The sequence below is a fragment of the Atractosteus spatula genome, chromosome 5 (assembly GCF_055471065.1).
Source record: "Atractosteus spatula isolate fAtrSpa1 chromosome 5, fAtrSpa1.hap1, whole genome shotgun sequence".
Classification (NCBI taxonomy): domain Eukaryota; kingdom Metazoa; phylum Chordata; class Actinopteri; order Semionotiformes; family Lepisosteidae; genus Atractosteus; species Atractosteus spatula.
Genome location: NC_142710.1, coordinates 42,709,732 through 42,728,263, shown reverse-complemented (window position 1 = coordinate 42,728,263; position 18,532 = coordinate 42,709,732). Strand labels below are relative to the sequence as shown.

General features: G+C 46.0%; 2 protein-coding genes across 4 annotated transcripts; one reads left to right on the top strand and one right to left on the bottom strand.

The window, feature by feature from the left end:
* Positions 1-2,724: 2,724 nt before the first annotated feature.
* twnk (twinkle mtDNA helicase) lies at positions 2,725-10,857 on the bottom strand. Of its 3 annotated transcripts, XR_016091092.1 has the most exons (7): positions 10,804-10,857; positions 7,967-9,334; positions 7,028-7,268; positions 6,418-6,525; positions 5,982-6,123; positions 3,033-4,522; positions 2,725-2,756 (listed from the first exon to the last, which is right to left on the bottom strand). XR_016091092.1 is itself a non-coding variant. In XM_088917076.1 (6 exons), exons 2-6 carry the CDS (start codon positions 9,297-9,299, stop codon positions 4,247-4,249), a joined length of 2,100 nt encoding a protein of 699 aa, XP_088773202.1. In that variant the 5' UTR covers positions 9,300-9,334; positions 10,804-10,857; the 3' UTR covers positions 2,785-4,246. The 3 variants fall into 3 exon arrangements, 2 of the variants coding, with proteins under 2 accessions (XP_088773202.1, XP_088773204.1); XM_088917076.1 differs by lacking the exon at positions 2,725-2,756 and having other exon boundaries at positions 2,785-4,522; XM_088917078.1 differs by lacking the exon at positions 2,725-2,756 and having other exon boundaries at positions 4,399-4,681.
* Positions 10,858-11,062: 205 nt separating this feature from the next.
* mrpl43 (mitochondrial ribosomal protein L43) lies at positions 11,063-18,317 on the top strand. Its single transcript, XM_088917555.1, has 3 exons — positions 11,063-11,342; positions 12,627-12,733; positions 17,072-18,317. Exons 1-3 carry the CDS (start codon positions 11,212-11,214, stop codon positions 17,287-17,289), a joined length of 456 nt encoding a protein of 151 aa, XP_088773681.1. The 5' UTR covers positions 11,063-11,211; the 3' UTR covers positions 17,290-18,317.
* The last annotated feature ends 215 nt before the right edge of the window (positions 18,318-18,532 follow it).

Here is an 18,532-nt window from a genome sequence, read left to right as displayed (position 1 = left end):
CAGAAGCCAGTTGGAAAAGCTCAAAACAAGGTAATAACATAATTCCATACCGCAGGGGAAATCCAGGAGTGAGCTGTAATTTGCACTGACCTCTGCCTTGCTTGCAACTGATTGTCCTTACAATAAGTTTGCAAGTATGTCCCGTGCTGGGCTATCCTTCCATGTGTTATTCACCATCATATCCCACTACTGATGTCTTATTAAACTGCACTACGATTCTGAAACACTGATCTGTGCATTAGCACAAACCCGAGACAAGACAGAGGAATTCTCAGGCAAAAAAGCAAATCACTTCCCCTTCTTGCAAAGGATACTGGAAATACGGTGCAAAACAATCTCATGTTCAAATTCCAGCCACTCTTTGTTGACATCTGGATTGCCCATATAGCCGAACCTTTATTTCATTGATGTTTCCTGGATAGTCACATTTCAACCTTTGCAGTGTGACCACAAAAACTCCAGTGAGTTTCTCAAACCTCCATGCTGGCGTCAGTAGTGGCTGGTTGTGGTTATGCAGTAAGATCTGAAATTTGAATATCACTGAAATGTAACACTGCCACGTGTCACTAGCCAGGAGCCAATGGGGTTTGGCATGGTTATATTCGGCCAGGGCTTTCTCAGTTTGTCCCTGCCTCTTGCTGGGTGTCCCTGGTGGTATCAGCCAGAGCAGCACCCATTCTCTGCTTGCTGCCAAAGCTCGGGTGTTGGCACACTGGGTCTCACAAGGATGCAGACAGCCTGGCAGCGCACAACTTGGGCCTTGCACACAGTGTTATCATCTCTCTTGTGCTGGAGAAAAGCTTGTACTGGTGAGTTGAGCTGATTAGGAAGTGACCCAATTCTGGAAAAGAGCCATTACATCCAGTTCCTGTCCTGTTAATACGGACCTGGAGTGCCAGACTGCTGGGATCCATGGTGCCAGTGGGGGCTCATTTTAGCTGACTGGATTTTAGGGGCCTTTATCTAAAAAACTGGAGGGGAATCCCACTGAAAGGGATGTGTGAAGAGAGTGCAGGGAGTGGGGGCAATGTTGCGTTCTTCTTGTTTTTGTGTTTTCTTTGTGAAAATGTTTTACAAATTGATCAAGGAAGTTTGACCTTTCTTCATGAGAGACGAGGAGGGAAAGCGGACGGACAGTGGCGTGGACGAATCTTCTATTTTTCCATAATGAAAGGCTGACTTAATCCTTATACCCAGATATTTATTTCCCTTTGGAAAATTATACATCCATGGAAAAATATGAACCTTGTGAATGTCTGTTGGCATCCGGTGGTGAATGAAGCACCACACTAAACTATCAGTTACTGCGGAGTTTGTGTTAGCTCCATTTTGTGCTTGGTGTTGTGCCTCATTCATAGTCTCTCATTTTCATAAAGAGAGGTCTCTGTACCACCTCTGGTGTTCACATTGTTTACAAATAAACCTTTAAGGAAACTGTTGCATCTGTTGCATGAATAGATAACCCTGTGACCTAGCTCCTAGAAGCACTATACAAGTATACTGTAGCAACTTAGAGGCTACAATCCCAGTGGTTGAACCCATGGCTGGCCTATCTGCGGCTGTCATCCTCAGCTCCAGTTAACTAGGACAGCAGCTACTCTACAGTACCTTCCCCACACTCTAGCGTGCTAGCCAGAAAGGACAGGACAACAATAACACATTGCATTAACTGTGCATTCAATATAGAAACCAATCCAAGCTAAAAGCGTCCTCTTTCATTCTCCAAATTACTTTCCCAAATCCAGAATGCTTAAGAAAAATGTGTCTCCTTCTTCATGAAAACACTATGTACATTGCATTTCACTCTCATCCAGTCTAATCTCAAGTTTTGTTATACCCTTCTACAGTATATAACATGCGAAATGTAAAATGTTCTGGCAATGACATTTACACTCTCTTTACTACTGAAAAGTCACAGCTGTGGTTCGGAGACCTGTGACCAGCCCTCACCTGGGAGTGATAAGGATATGAGAAGCCTGCACACTGTATGGCCCCACCACAGTCTGCTGTTGGCTGAGCATAGTCTACCAATCAAACATTTGTGATAGAGATTATAAACTTCTCATCCAGGCTGTGGAATCAATGCATTTTGGTATTTTAAGACACTGGGGAAATTTCCTGCTACGTTATTGGTAAATCAGATACAACGGACGATAACTAGAGTGAAACGCTGTGAATGACCTGTGCTTAAGAAAGCACCTGACACTGGCCAGTCTTCTGACAGGCCTCTTCCAGACACACCTTTTTACTCTTTGTGTGTGAAAGATCATGTATGCATTACATACAGTAGTCAGACAGTCAGAGCATGTGTCGGTCGAGGCTACCCAGGGTCACTGTACTGTTTTTTTTCCCACTGATTCTAGTGCAGACTCCTTTCCCAATTCTCCATCCTCACCATCGGAGGAATAAGCTGCATTTTGGCAGGTCATGGACGCTGTGGATCTTCATAATGCACAGCAGACAGAGGATTATACATTGCTTTAATACTGATAAATCTGCTCCAGCAAGCTGCCAAACACAGATCTAACTTCACCTGCAGCACTGCATGGCTTTGCACTGGCTGAAGAGGCTCCCTCTTGTGAAGCCATATTTAAAGACGTTTTCCTCCCAACTTCCTCTCTCTGCGTGCAGTGTCAGAAGGCCACCGGCCTCATCCCAGGCATTTCCTGTGTTCACATGATCTGAGCTGCCTGGGGATATCCTTCAGAAAGCCCGGCTGACGTCTCACCCTGCCAACACTGTGCTGGCTCTGCCCCCTTGTGGAGAACCGTGATAAAACAGAAATACAAAAAATTATTATTATTTATTAGAAACATTCTCCAAAAATTTACAAAAGTAGATAAAAATCACACACTTTTCTTTTCACAGTTATGTCAGTAGTACATATTTTATAAAGATACAACAGGTATTGTAGGTCATCACATTATCAAATCTGCTCTTTTTGGACGTTTATTTTAGTTAGAAAAACAGAAATCTACCACAACAAAGCTCTTATAATTTAAACATCACTGGAGTTTGGATGTTCTCCTTACATTTGTGCGGGTTTCTCCCAGGTGCTCCAGTTTCCTCCCACAGTCCAAGGACCTACTGCTAGATTCAATGGCTTCTGGGAAAACTGTCTGTCTGTACGTGTCCGTGTATGAACTGGCGTCCCTTCCAGGGTGTATCCTGCCTTGCACACACTGCTTGCCAGGATAGGCTCTGGCTCACCTGCGACCCTGAATTGAGTGAAGTGGTTAGTAAATGGATGGATGTGGCAACAGTATCACTGATTTTGCTGGGGCTCAAAGAGTTCCATCTATTGATTCATTATGAGAAAGCACAAGGCCGGACCGCGCCCCGGAGGGGACGCTGGACACAAGGTTGGACCACGCCCCAGACAGGACGCCAGTCAGGCTAGACCATGCCCCCAAAAGGACGCCACTCCATCGCCAGACATGAGGCCGGACCACACCCCAGACAAGACGCTAGGCCCTCACCGGACACAAGGCCGGACTGCTCCCTGGACAGGACACCAGTCATCTGAACATGGGGAATATGCCCAATTCGAGGATGACCAGTGGCTTCTGGATTTAGCATTCCTCACAAACCTGACCGAACTGCTCAATGAGCTGAATGTGGAGCTGCAGGGACCAAATAAAAATGTCATCGACATAATCAGCAATGTCAACCCATTAAAAAAAATGTGTTCTCAAGTAAGCTTCTCAGTGCCAATGCTCACATTAAGGTAGGATATTCTTTTTTCTAAAATGGGGAACATGACTTGTTCACCTCTAGCATGAGTCACTTGCTTTTATTTGCTGTCATTTTAGTGATGGGTATCACTACTGTACTGATGTGTCCACAGTCTGATTTCCCTATATCAGAGCTTCCAATTCACACTGGTAGAGTGCGCTGGACTGGCAAAAAAAGTAGATCAACCACGAAAAAAGGTTGGGCACCCCTGCTTTAAAGTAATTTCTGCACATCTAGCATACAGACAAGAAAAAGTTCAGAATCGGTTTTAAGAGTTATCAATTAAAACACAAAGATCTTCCCAAAATACTGTTACCACAAAGGTAAAAAAATGGGTCTTCTGTTTTGACCTCTTTGACTCGTTAGCCTCCATTTCAATAAAGACTGGTAATTACTATGAAGTTCCTAATTAATGTAATTAAAATGATACTGAGCTGAAGCTCAGAACACAGCAGTCACAGTGGCCTTGGTGTTGGCCATCGGCAGGCGGGGTGTGAATTCCTCAGCCTCATTATTGCTTCTTATTCCCGGCCCCGCCTGGGCCCGTGGACTTCGCTGGCCCCTTCTCCCGCGCCTCGGGCTCGTCGGTCTTGTTGCTCTTGACCTTGCGCAGCCGGGCTTTGCTCTTCGGGGAGGAGAAGGTGAGGGAGACCTTGTCGAACTCCAGCGGGAAGATGCCCACGTCGCCGTCGAAGCGGTTCTTGGCCACCTGCAGGGACCGCCGGCCCGGGCTGGACACCAGCTTCTTCTCTTGCAGGATCAGCACGTTGTCCGCCTCCTGGCTGGCCTGCCGAGAGCACAACCACAGCGTCAGAGTGGCCACTGCTGCTCACCTCCAGCCCCGGGGGCTGAACACCTCGTGTCCTCACACAGAGGCCGAGGTGCTGATGTGGACCAATAATTCTTGATTAAGAATGCCGAGGAACAAGTGAAGGTTTATTCCATGCTGAAAAGAAAAGAAACACAACGTTTCTGCTGACGCAGCTACCTACTTGAACTACTTGATTAAGAATGGCAGGAAGGTCAAACAAAATGTTAGGATATATAGATAAATGGCTATGGTTTCCTCCCACAGTCCAAAGATATGCAGGAAGGTAAACTGGCTTTATGGAAAATGGTCCTGCTGTGAGTGTGTGCGTGTGCATGTCTGTGTCTGTCTGCCCTGCGATGGACTGGCGTTCCGTCCAGGGTGTACCCTGCCTTGCACCCACGGCTTGTCGGGACAGACTCCAGTCCCTCCTGCATTGGATAAAGAGGTTAGAAAATGGATGGAACAACTGTGTCCATTAGCGATTTCCACGAAAAGTGGAAAAAAATGTGCAAAGAGAAGAAAATTATAGCAGGCCAGGGTGCAAAGTTGGTTGAAACAGTGGCTCATACTCTGATCCTGAAATGTGCCACTCGCAACTTTATCCCCGAGTTGTTTTGAAAGCATCCTGATTTCCATGTTTGAATCTTTGCTTGAAATTCACTGCCCGACTGAAGGACTTTTCCGTATAAACACACCTTTCTCTATAACCATGCCAACCTCCATTAATGCGCATACAGACTTATTGTATAGCTCAAACTTGGCTCAAATTTAGCTTTGCCATCACAAAAGGTTTTAATACTTATGAATGAAAAATGGAAAAGTCATAATTGCTTATTATTTCTTTCTTTTTGCTGTGAATGTGGGGAGAAGGGTGTGTATTTAACAAATAATTGTGACTTCAACGTGTCGTGACTGAAAGTTTCAAAGCAACTAAATGTGAAAACTGCAGTTAACTGTGGTCTGTGTACTTTCAAATGGTACTGCATATCAAATTTACTCGGCCCTGTACATTGTATGATACAAACCTGAAATCTGAAGCAATGATCGGGAACACACAACTTGCAAACAGAATGGAAAACAAGGTTAGTGGAAGAGCCACTAACCATAACTGCACCAGGCAAACTGAGACAACCTACAGTGAGGCCTCAGCACACAGCACCGAAGGCAGCCAGGTAGCTGTACTCCATGTGTACAGTTAACAGAAGCAACTAGCAACATACACTGCCAGAGAGTTCAGGACACACCAGAGAATTGAGAACTTGACCCAAAGCTGAGAGAACCCCAATGCCATCTAAATCCAGATGAGTGGAACAGTCACCAGGAACGTGGTCAGGGATCGAGTGGCATATCGAGGACATCCAGGGAAAAAACCCTTGTGGTCCCTAAAGCACTCATCAAGAAGTGGACCAGGAGCGGGCTCCGTGCTGTGGCTCACCTTGGCCGTGCCGAAGATGGAGGCCGTCTGCAGCTCCTTGTCATCCTCCTCTTTGCGGGGATGGATGATGAGGGTCACGTGACAGCTGTTTTGGGTGGCGAACTTCCTGAAGGCACCAATAATGTGGTCCTGTAGCGCAAACCTGGAGAGAAAGAGTCGTGATTATACCATGAACGGCATTAAAACAAAGGCCGAGCTGCAGTCTCACTTTCTTCCAAATGAAAAAAAAAACAATTAACTTCTTTCAAAATGGAATTTTACAATTAAGATGAAAAACCATGCCTACTGATTTTTGCCAAGTTCCCTCTTACGAATGGGTGCTACCTATCGGATCCCGGCTCACTCTCAGAGCAATACTGGCAGAACTGGAGAGACAACTTTTAGATAAAAATCAAGTCTTTTTTTTTTTTAAACCGAAAAAGGCAGCGAGGCTTACTTGTCGACAGAGAGAGACTCCTGGCCCATCATGAACTGCAGGTTATCGATGACCACGTGGCTGATGTCATACAGGTACACTGCATGGTGCATGGTGTCCAGCACGGTCCTGGGAGACAAAGTGTGTGGTCAGCACAACAACGTAAGAAAGCTTGCGCATGAGAGGAGTCACATCCAGCGCATCAAGCCAAGAATCTCATCCAGCCACTTCTTATAAGACGTGAAACTGACGTTGACAACATGGCCCGTTTTCCTCCGGGTGCTCCAGTTTCCTTCCACAGTCCAAACAAATGCTGGTAGGTTAAATGGCTTGTGGGAAAACTGTGCATGTTTTTATCTGTTTGTGCCCTGTCATGGACTGGCGTCCCGTCCAGGGTGTGTCCTGCCTTCTGCCTGTTGCTTGCTGGGATAGGACTTCGGCTCCCCTGAGACCCTGAATTGGATGAGGTGATTAGAAAACAAGATGTATGGATGGATGGAATGTCTGTAGAGATCACCAGTTCAACGAGGGCTTAATTAAGAAACAGATCTGTGGCCACAAACTGCAGAAGCAGGCCCCTGCAGCGACACAGGAAGCTGTGAGCTGTAACTCTCTGGGTCTGATACGTTACTTGATGCTCTGCTGCCCGTGGAAAGTCATGAAGTAGAGAGGCAGGTCCTCGAACTTGTCAGCCCAGGAGTCGTACTGCTCCAGGCTGTCCTCCAGCCTCTGCATGGAGAACTGGGTCAGCATGATCTTGGCCAGCCGCACGTTGTTGATCTCGAAGCTGCCCCACAGCGTGTTCACACCTTGCATGCACAGGTCCAGGGCGCACTCGCTGATGAAGGTGGTCTTCCCGCTGCCGGTCGGGCCTGGGAGGGGCAGAGGAGAGAGAGAGAGGAGCACTGTGAACCCCAGAAATCAGCAGACTCTGGCCCGCCTGACCATGCCATGCACAGCTCTCGCAGTTCGCCAGCTTTCCGAAACCTTTTCCAGGCCCTTTCAGAAGTTTTACACTAGAGAGAGTACAAACACTATACAGCTTCATCAGATCGTCAACCCAATGTTATTTAAATCACCACATTTTAATGTGAGCACTGTTAAGACAAGGCTCTGGTTGCACAGTTGGTTATTTCAGCCTTACAAGCTTTGCTCAAAAAAAGTACCTGTGAATATCTCCAATTCCATAGATGACTTTGTTAATGTAATAACTGAAACAAGCACCAAACGTTGGTGTTATTAATTCACTCAGACTTCCTTTATATATCACTAGGTCCCATAAGAAGCTCTGTTAACATTTAGCAGCGAAACTACACAAAAATTCAGAAGATTTTTAAAGGGGGTGAATACTTTTTTACGGAACTGTAAGCACTCAAAAATAAAGTATAACTTCTCCTGAAACCTGAAAAGAACAACGTTCTGAACGGATTCTTCGTTTTTTTGTAAAGAAGCGCTTGCAGCTCCTCGCGGGATATTTCGGTGGGCTGCTACACCCTGCAGCCAGCTCTAGGCGTCACTCTTGACGACACCGCCAGCGCCCCAGGCCTGGGCCCGAGCCGGCAGCGCTCACCGGTGAAGACGGACAGCTCGCCCTTGCGGTGGCCCTTCAGGATCTTGTTGAGCTCGGGGAAGCGGGTCCATTTCACCCCGGCCACCTGGTCCTTGTTGGCCAGCTCCCCGTAGACGTCCTCCCGGAGCTGCCGGAAGGAGACGATGGACTTGTGGGCGGCCGGGATGGCAGCCTTCAGGATGCGGGCGAGGTTCTTGCCCTGGGCCAGGGCCTCGCTGGGGCAGGGCTGGGCCTCTCCTGGCCGTACCAGGGAGCAGCGTTTCAGGCCCAGCTTGCGGGAGAAGATTTTGGAAGCCTCCCAGGAGCGCATGTCGCCTCCCAGCCAGAGGAACACCTTCTTGAACTGCTCCAGGTAGGGCAGGAGGGCGGGAGGTAGGCAGCTCGTGCCCCGCGGCAAGGCCACGCTGGGCAGCCCCGTTGCCTGAGTGACGGCCAGCGTGTCGACCTCCTGGCTGGTCAGCACCACCTCCGCATCCTTGCGGCCAACCAGGTGGAGCCCAAACAGGTTGCGGTACGCGCCAGGCCGCGGGAAAGTGACTTCGGAGTAGACGACCTTGTCGTTGCCCCCACGCTGGGCGGACAGCAGCTTGAGCCCCCTCAGGCTGGAGTCCCACGCACTGAACCAGGGGAAGACCAGGCCCTTAGTTGGCTTGAAGAACCTGACCCCAAATTTCTTCAGGGTGGCATTCGAGATCTTGCCCATGCCGAACATCGCCCTGACCAGCTGGGCTTCTTCGTCAGGAAGTTCGGAAAGTGGCACTGAGCTGGCCCAGATCCTCAGTACCTCCCGGTGGTCTGCCTCTCGCTCCCCCTGCTCCTCTTCGTTCTCTCGGTATCCCAGCAACACCTCTGGGGTCAGAGAGGAGCAGCACTCCTTCTGCAACACCTCCACGCAGTCCTGCAGGTCCTCCCAGCTGCCCTCCACCTGTGTCTCCTTGCACAGGAACTGCCCAGTGGTTTTGTCGATGAACATGGAGAAGCTGTCCCTCTCCGGCCCTTCGGCGCCCCCTTCTGGCTCCCGGAAAAGGCTGCGGGCGTGCAGACAGCTGTAGCCATCGTGGAAAGGGATGTTCTTGGAGCGCAGGTACTGCTTGATGTCCGTCACACTCACTGGAGAGGCTGGTAGGTCTCTGGGGGTCTTGAGGACTTTTTTAAAGGTCCTGCAGCTAAGGAGCAGCCCAGGGGTGCGGGGCTGTGCCTGCAGCAGGGAGGGGGGCCGGGGGCCTGCGAGGCTCAGGAAGGGGGCTGAATAGTGCCTCAGTGTCCTGTGACGGAAGACTGCCACCCGGAGGACAGAGTAGGCCCTCTTCATGAACAGACCGGACCTCAGCATCAGGTCCAGCTATCAGCGAACAGGCATTGTGAAATCTGAAATTGTAAGAAGAAATAAATAATTAACACACAAACCCCCTTTTGCTAAAAAAATTCACTCTCTTTGTAATCTTTGCTGAAATATGTATGATATTGACAGGGAGAGAGGAGAACTAAGAGACGCCTCCGCTAAGTCGAGCTTTCATGTGCAGGGGGTGCACCATTATATAATGTCCAGTGCCAAGTCCTCACTGCCAACAGTAAGCCACCTGACTGTGTGAGGAAGGCAGGGCAACAGAATTTGGGGGCCATATTGACTTAATGGCCAGTGTTTCTGTCGGGATTGGATTTTTTTCTTTTTATGTCAGAGCCCACCTTTTACTCAATGTCTTCTAATCTTCCTGGTGCACACAGCAGGACAGCTGGCAATCAACACACATTGAAGGTCTCACTGTTTTGCCCAGACACCACTTATTTACACCACAGTAGTAGCAGCAGCAGAAAGCAGCACAGGATTGTCTTTCTCCCCTTGTCCTGGATGATTTGCTGCAGAGAGACAGGGTACGGGGAGCATATCCCGACACTGTTTGGGACTTTTTGGTCTGGAGAGACAGCTATTGGCAATCAAGACACTAAGCAGAGATTAATTTCTTTCTTCAGTGTGGTTGGAGGCATCCTAGGAAACCAGACTGCTCTTATTCATGACAGTGGTACCCTTTCTTTTCTCTTTTGGAACATTTGTTTTGGTTTACTGGAGACCCTTCTTTGTTTTGAATGTGTATATTGGGGTCACTGTCCGTGACGCACGTGATACAGCAATCATTACACTTTGTAATCGAGTGTATCTGTTGCCTAGAAGGTATAATAAAAGTGAAATAAAAGTCCAATATCAAAATATTACTGAATATATATATATTATTTTCATCTCTTAAAAACTTCTGCAGGACAACCACTGACAAAGGAACTCTGTAGTAGAATTTCACTTATTCTGGACGAGAGCTTGGGAATGTTCTTAACCTCTATTTTGTCTGCCGCGAAATTAAAATGTCAGCGACTACGTTTTTTAAGAAGCAGTCGACAAAGGCAGACCTCCAGCCTCACGGTAACGTCTTACTGCACCTCTGATATAACAACTGGGCTTCTCTAGTAACCGTTCTCAAGTAAAAGGTAACGGGATTATTACTCAAAAGACATCGTCCTGCACACAGAGTGGACAACTCCACTGTTCCAGAGAGACAGGCAGGACAGAGGAAACTGTATCTCTGATATTAATAGTAAAAATTACTAAAACTAAATATTATCTATCAAATCGCTATATCATTAAATTATACACTTTACAAGCACAGGTGTATTAATCGAAGGTCGTGCCTTCTCTGTTCTTCACTGCATATATTAAACAGCAACCAATGTAAAGGTATCTAGCAACTCATGATCAAAACAGATCCATACAGTAAGAGTTTCCCTTTCTTTCCTTAAAATAAAACCCTCAACTTATCAAAAACCCGTTTAAAAATACAATAACTCACCTGATCCTGTTCCCTCTGCAAGACAGAAAGACGCGCGGCTGCTGCACCACGCCGGTGTGCTCCAAAACATCTCCGGGTGCAACAACGCTCAAATATTCGGGTTTTTTATTATTGTCGGGAGACACGAAGCCAATTAATCAATCAGTAAACACAATATTTCTGTATACATATTTGCATTATTTTTTAAGTTTGACAAAAATAAATATCCTAACTTTAATCTAACAGTGAACAAACTAAACTACCCTTAAGAGTCAGGTAGTCGATGCAGTTGTCCGGAATGAATACGTGACGTACTTACTTGTACACATGTAACTGGGGTCGGTGTGTTGCTGGTTATTTTCGCTGTGATCACAAACGTAAACTTGATGCCACTCAAATAGTCGCCAAGGAGTCTTTATTTTTTCGACAATGACTTCGAGAGGGACTCCAAGTCGTTTTCTCAAGAGCGTGCTGCAGAACGGCGTGGGGCGCTACGTGTGTCAGCTAAAGCGCCTGTCTCTCGTCTTCTCCAAGGTCGGGCAGAGCTCGCTGGGGGCCAGGTGAGGTTACCGCAGTTACAGACTTTCCCAATCTGAGCACCCACCGGTCAAGGCTGATCAGCACAGCTGCCTTCGGACCGTTCCCATTCGTGTCCCTGATCTGTTTTCTGCCTGTCCCGCCGGACCTGGGATTAACGGCCCTGGCGCACAACAAAACTGTTGGTCTGTTCGGATACGAATCTAAAGGACACATCCTAGCAGCGGTTTATTTCTTCTGTAAAATGCACATAAATAATTTTCATTCCAGCGTGGGTGATATCGGGAAAGATTTCATAACTGCTGTGCAGTAGGCGTGTGCATTCTTTCGTTTAAATACTATTTAAAATAGTATGGCACAAAACAAGTTAGTGGCCGTAGGGTTTTATGATGTCTTGCCAGCAGCCATATCACTCTGCAACTCACAACTGGCAACCCACTGAAGCTAAGCAAGTGTGACCCTGGACAGTGTATGTGAGACCTCCTGGGAAAAAGGTTGCTGCTGGAAGAGGTGTTAGTGGGGCCAGCAGGGGGCGCTCACCCTGCGATACATGTGGGTCCCTAATGCCCCAGTATAGTGAGGGGAACACTACTTGTAAACAGGCGCCGTCCTTCGGATGAGACGTAAAACCGAGGTCCTGACTCTCTGTGGTCATTAAAAATCCCAGGGCGTTTCTGGAAAAGAGTAGGGGTGTAACCCTGGCGTCCTGGCCAAATTTCCCATTGGCCCTTACCAATCATGGCCTCCTAATAATCCCCATCTATGAATTGGCTTCATTACTCTGATCTCCTCCTCACTGATACCTGATGTGTGGTGAGTGTACTTGTGCACTATGGCTGCCGTCGCATCATCCAGGTGGATGCTGCACATTAGTGGTGGTGGAGGGGATCCCCATTACCTGTAAAGTGCTTTGAGTGAAGTTTCCAGAAAAGCACTATACAAGTGTAAGCAATTATTATTATTATTAATTATTAACACAGAAGTTTCTTTGCATCTCTCCTGTTGATATATGTAAAACAACAGAACCCCTCTCTCCATTGTATCTAATTTAATTCGTTTTAAATGTTCTGTTGTATTTAAAAGAAGTGCCTTGGCTAGTTCAAGAACGTTGTACGTGTTTTATTGTCTGCCATGGGTAATTGAAGCTAATTAAAAAGCTGCACATCGGCGGCTTCAGAACATCACCTTTTCCTGCATTTTCCTTTGAAAGACTCGGATGACTGCAGGGGGGGATCAGTCATGGTTGGAAGGGGGTGTGCGCATCCTGAGCTGCCATTGATGAGAGACCCGTGTTTGTTTTTCCTCAGAGAGTATATCGAAGAGGGTGTCGTGGACTTCGCCAGACAGAATCCGGGCATCGTGGTCTACGTGTCTCCTCAGAGCCGCACAGTTCCCAAACTCGTAGCGGAATACCGTGAGTGTCCGTGTGAAATTGTCTAGACATGCGCACTGGCTTTGAAGGAGTGCCTGGCTCAGAACTATAAACAGTTACAGCAGCTTACGGAAAGATAGGTATGAGGCAAGGCATTGTCAGATTGCACTCTTAAAGCCCAAATAGACTAAGCATCGTTTTAAATTTACACCGATGTTTAATTTGAGTTCTTGTACGTCACCCTCAGTAAGGACATGTGATAAGCCTGAAATACCATTAATTATGTCTGGGTTTGCTGATTTATGAGTATCAACTAGATTCTGAGTACTTTTACTACAGAGAGTCACCACCAGTCTGACACTGATTGTTGCCTCTGCTCTGGCAGAGTGTTTTCCTTTGTAAGTGTTTGTGCAGAACCAGGCTGGGATTTGGGGATCCTGGGATCAATTCACTACTAATTACCAAAGCAGTCCAGATGGGCTCTCACATGTTACTTTTTTTATGTTCTTATTTCTTAGGTCATCATGCCTTTCCCATTTCACACCTCTCTTCACCTATCCTGACTTCACACTTCCTGATTGGCCTCTCTTTCTGTCCTCTGTTGCTGCACCTCGCTCCTCCTCTCTCCCAGCTTTTGTTCTCCCTCTACATTACCTTTGCTTACTGCCCTGTCTTTTTCACACCTGAAGAAGGCTCCGAAACAAAACGTTGAGTTTTCTTTCTTCTCTTTTCAGCAAACCTATTACTTGTTTAATGTGAAAACTAATGAGACTAAAGTAATTGTATTTAAGTGTTTGATTAAGTGGACATAATGCCAGAAAACTTTGTAGCTTTTTCAGTGTTACCCTCTCTCATGACACTTATTTTTGTTCCTATTGTTAGTTTGGCAGTATTCATCTTAATAATGAGCAATAATAACTCCCTGCATTTATGTAGAACATTTCATCCTTGAGGGTCCAATAGGTTTGGTTTACATACAGGAGGCAACCCGTTATATCCAGGACTGAAGTGTAGCACCACCTGGGTAACACACAACAGCACCACTGCCCCACAGAACAGGGAGAGAGGAGAGAAGAGAGAAGCTGAAGGAGGAGTAGATTTAGGAAGTGCTTTACATTTTTGTAATCTTAAAAGTCCTTTTTCTTCACAGTCTTCATAGCTAAATTTAATTTAAATATGTTGAAACCTTCTGACATTGTTTAAAAGCCCATTAAATTTTTCACATGCTCTCAGATTATAACTGAAACTACTCAGTTTGACACCAAATAATTCATCCTTTCTTGAGATCCCTGTCAAGTACCAGACGACTATAATTAGTCAGGATAATTAGGGAGGATCATCTGAAGCTTGTGTTAGAAATGGCCTGAAAAGAGAGTTACCCTCTTAAGGTTTTATGTAAAAGAAGTTTAAGGAATTTTAATGAATTGGTATTATCTGCTTTTAATAAAACGGAGCAGCATGTCTCTCATCCCGCCAGCTGAAGTTGCTGGGATGTTTTAGCAATATTGTTTTCAAGCATGTACAAATGAGGAGATTTAGAGTAAGAATCACAACAGCCCTTGGATAAGCCCTAAGCTGTCAGCTTTAAGTAAAAGAATTTAGCTTGTCGAACCGCCAGGGCCTCTGAGACATCCCACTGCTTGTAGAAATTAAAATAAAAATACATACAAGCCCTCAGACATTTTAAACTGAGTTCTTACAGCCATTAGTTGTCTCATCTCTAAATCAGGCCTAGGAAATTTTAGAATTTTGTAAAAATTATTGATAACCAATCATTAACCTCTTATTATCTATTTCCAGTTATTTACAAACATAATTTTATGACAGACCAAAAAACAAATGGTCAATTTACTCAATAGGCATGTTGGTCACCCTGGTGTGTATTCAATAAGCTGATATTGAATAATGCTGATGAGTTCAAACAGCATTATTATCTATACTGTTCTGCCGATGTGGGGGCAATTATCCAACTAAACCTCCCGAGAGCAGATACTGCTGTTGGGTGGATCCATCCATTCATCTTCTAACCCCTTTATCCAGTTCAGAGTAGCTGCTGGCGCAAGGCACGATACACCCTGGATGGGACACCAGTTCATCACAGGGCACACAGACACACTCATACCAGGGCCAGTTTTTCCTCCTGTGGGAGGAAGCCGGAGCACCCAGAGGAAAAGAACAGGGAGAACATATGAACTCGCAAGCGGCACCCAAAGTCTTACCCTAGGATTGATAAGCAATGCTCAACACTGCACCACGAGGCTGCCCGCTTAAACTTCATGACAGGAATAATCTGAAGAGTGAGCTGGAACTGCACACCGTCGGGTCTGCAGGCATCATCAGTTGTGTGATTACACCTTTCCTGCCTGCCTCTGTCACCTGATCGAACTGCCCCGTCCTGTTTCACTATTCCTAAAGCTCCAACAGAAATCAGTTTTTAGCCATGAGGAGCGCAAGTCACTTTTGATCCACTAGGTGGTGCACATCACACAGGCCACTCAACCCCACAGTGTCATTTCTCTGTTTTCTTTGCTTTTGAAATGTGCAGCTGTGTGACACTGGACTCCATTTGTCCAGGGATTATAATATTCAAGGTGGACTTTTTCTTTTTTTGTAGGATATTCCATTAGATTTCAATTTCAAGTCTGGAGTGTGTGTAGCCTTTAACTTGGATACACTGTCCCATAAACCAGGACTTACACAATTGCTGCATTTTAGAAGTGCTGTATTTTTTTTCAAACCTCCTTGAGGAGCCCCTGAGGCTGTATGTCTAGACAGATGGTTGATGGGGTTGTCGCTAGCTCTCTTATTGTAAGAATCCCTTCCCAACAAGTAAGGGGGGGGCTGTCCCTCTCTGCCCCCCCATGAAACTGATCAAGTAGTGTGCTGATCTGAGTTGCTTCAGATTTCTTCAGGTGTGTCTCTGGTTGTGTCCCAGTTTACGAGAATGTCTGTGTTTCTCTCGTTTGTGTTGCAGCTCAGCACTTAATCACTTTGGCGAACTTAGTCTGAAGTCTGGTCCTCAAAACAGTGCCCCTAAATGAGGGGAGCCCTGCACTAGGTACAAGGTCTATGCAAAATCAAATGCTCTTAAATGGCTAAGTGCAAAGAATGAACCTCCCGCTGCTCATCAATCACAGCCCCAATACTTTACCTGGGCTCTTCAATAGCCCACAGCTGTTTCTGGGTTCCTGCTGGACTTTGACCTCTGTGTGTTACTTCAGAAATTGGATCAGCACTTTGATTCATTCCAAATGAAGCTAAAATTGTAGGAAGTGTAGGAAGAATTAACTTTCTCTTCAGTAATTGATTTATTGCTATAGTTGACAACTGTTTTACAGTTTCACAGCTCTGGTGCAGACTCCACACAGATCTGATTTGCTAGACATCTTGGCAATGTAACACGTACAGCAGGGTGCCTGTGAAGCCTAAAACAGATTGCAGAATACAGCTAAAAGAGATCTTATTAAGAAAATAGTTCAGATAAGTGTTCATTAAGCCTTTGTAATTAAAAGCTCAGCTGGAATGCAAACCGGAAGACTTGGGGCTTGGAAACCCTGCTGCTGAACGTTTTGAGGCTTCAGAAGAAAGGCCTTCAATTTGGCCCCATTAATCAAATCATTAAGCCAATTAAGTTAGCGGAGCTGCAGGAGGATCCAACAGCAGAAGACGCTGCGGCACTTCCAGGCCAGGCAGGCCAGCTCCCCTCAGTGGCATGTGTCTCTAACCTCTCATGAAGAAGAGTCTATCTTTCCCATAGCTTCCATCTGAATGTAGAAGGAACATGCAAGCTCCACACAGACAGGCACATAAGGCAATAATCGAATCCAGGGCGCTAGTGCTTTGTGGGAGCAGCATTACATCATTATGTTGACTTCTTGAAAATGTTAGAAGCTTTGGAAATTTCCTGGAATTATAATTTTGTTTTGTTATTTTTGTTGATATTCCAACTTTAATTGCATAGTGGATCTACACTCAATACCCACAGTTTACCACATGGTCAGTGAACTCATTCATGCATCATAATTTATTATGTAAATTATTAAAATAATTCAAATAATAATAATTGTAAAGTACATTGTATCCATCGGGTGTTTTACTGCTCTCTAGAACTGTTGCTGTATTCTGATTTTATTTTTAAGACCTTTGAGATGTTGGTCACCTTGAAGACACCCCTTTTAAAAAAAATAGTTTAATTTCATAGATCAAATGATTATGTTACCTAAAAGAGAAGTTTATTATGCAAGTCTCAAGTTTAATTGATCTGTTCATTTAGCACCATAAACCATAAGCACATGTATGTGTTATATGTTAAATGTGTAGTGAGGTCCATCGTGGGCTGGTTCTGGTTCTGGTTCTGATCACTGCGCTGTTCTGTCGCAGTGAACGGTGCGGTGAAGGAGGAGCAAATCGCCAGCAAGACGTCTCAGGAGATCGCCCAGCTGATCACCAAGCTGGCCGGGCAGTCCGGACTGGAGGTCATCCGAATCCGCAAGCCCATCCACACCGACAGCCCCAGCATCCAGGGCCAGTGGCACCCCTTCACCAACCGGCCGCCCGCCCTCGGAGTGCTTCGCCCCGGGGGGCGGCAGACCCAGTGACCGCGCTCCGCTCTGCAGTGGAGCGGACTCAGGATCAGTCTGCTGCGCTGCTGTTTGGGCCATCACAGGTTTCACAAGCTGGAGGTGGCTGCTGCTGCTGCTGCTGCTGTGTTTTGAGTGAAAGTTCCTAGGCAGACATTCAAAGATAAAATAATTCCTGTTCGGTAAGGAGCTTCAGAGTGGCTCAAGCCATAAAAGGCACTCATCTGGAGATCTGTTTGAGCTCTGATGTGATGTCAGCGTGAGTCCCTGCCCTGATATTCCCCTAAGGAACAGTGCAGGTGACCCTCAGCTGCTGGGGTTTTACAGGACACACAGTGACCCCTGGGTCCTGTGCTCACTTGTCTCCGCAGAGCTCACAGCCCAGAGCAGTGCTGGACATGTGCTTTCCTCCTTCCTGCCGAGCTGATTGACATTGGGCAATTTCAGGCTGGGAGGGCAAGAAAAACAGCGATTTGAAAGTTAATTAAAAAATCTACTGAAACATCTTAGCTCAGCCCTTTAATGTAGACAGTTCCTGCAGGTGCTTACAGCTGGTAAAGCCTGAAATGGACCACAAACCGCTGTGCAGTGGGAATAATAACAAGCAATGAATGATGTAGCTGCTCTGCTGCATGATAAGCAGGGTCACGACAGTGAGAAGACTCCTTACAGTAGTGCTTACCACAGCTGAGGTTCCAGTGCTGGCCTCCACAATTTGTCTCCTTTTTTCTCTCTGTGAAATGTTTGGTTAATTTTTTTATTTCAATTATATCTTTACGTAGCCAGCACACTGGCTTCATAATACTTTCTTAGAGGTTAAAAAAGATGCAGTAATTGCCCTTTATGGCCATTTTTTTAAAAACAGAGAACAAGTATAATGTTTTTATAACCTAACCCCTAAGCTATGTACTCTTGACAAGTGTTATGAGCAGTCCTGCATCTGCTGGCGTCATGAAATACTATGATACGGTTAAATTTACAATGTAACCTCGATGAAGGTGTCACGCTGGCTACATTCAAATAAAGCATACGTCATACTTTGGCAATAGTATTTTGTTGTCTGCCCCTAGACCTTTCTCTCCCTATGATGAATGCGTCACTCTTTTCCAAGCAGGTTGTCTGCAAAACATCTCGATCACATCCAGTGTGGCTTGGGGCAGCAGAAAATAAAAGTGCAAAGTTAACGGTGCCGGCATGCCATCTTCCATTTCTTATGTTAGGAATGTTTGTACTGCTTTGCACGGGTTGTGTGGCTGGGATG

Excerpts from the sequence above, each read along its gene's own strand:
- mrpl43 (XM_088917555.1), top strand. The coding sequence starts at position 11,212 with ATGACTTCGAGAGGGACTCCAAGTCGTTTTCTCAAGAGCGTGCTGCAG. Across the intron at positions 11,343-12,626 it reads CAGAGCTCGCTGGGGGCCAG|AGAGTATATCGAAGAGGGTG; the intron begins GTGAGGTTACCG and ends GTTTTTCCTCAG. Across the intron at positions 12,734-17,071 it reads CAAACTCGTAGCGGAATACC|TGAACGGTGCGGTGAAGGAG; the intron begins GTGAGTGTCCGT and ends GTTCTGTCGCAG.
- twnk (XM_088917076.1), bottom strand. The coding sequence starts at position 9,299 with ATGCTGAGGTCCGGTCTGTTCATGAAGAGGGCCTACTCTGTCCTCCGG. Across the intron at positions 6,124-6,417 it reads GAGTCTCTCTCTGTCGACAA|GTTTGCGCTACAGGACCACA; the intron begins GTAAGCCTCGCT and ends CTTTCTCTCCAG. Across the intron at positions 4,523-5,981 it reads CCATCTTCGGCACGGCCAAG|GCCAGCCAGGAGGCGGACAA; the intron begins GTGAGCCACAGC and ends TGCTCTCGGCAG.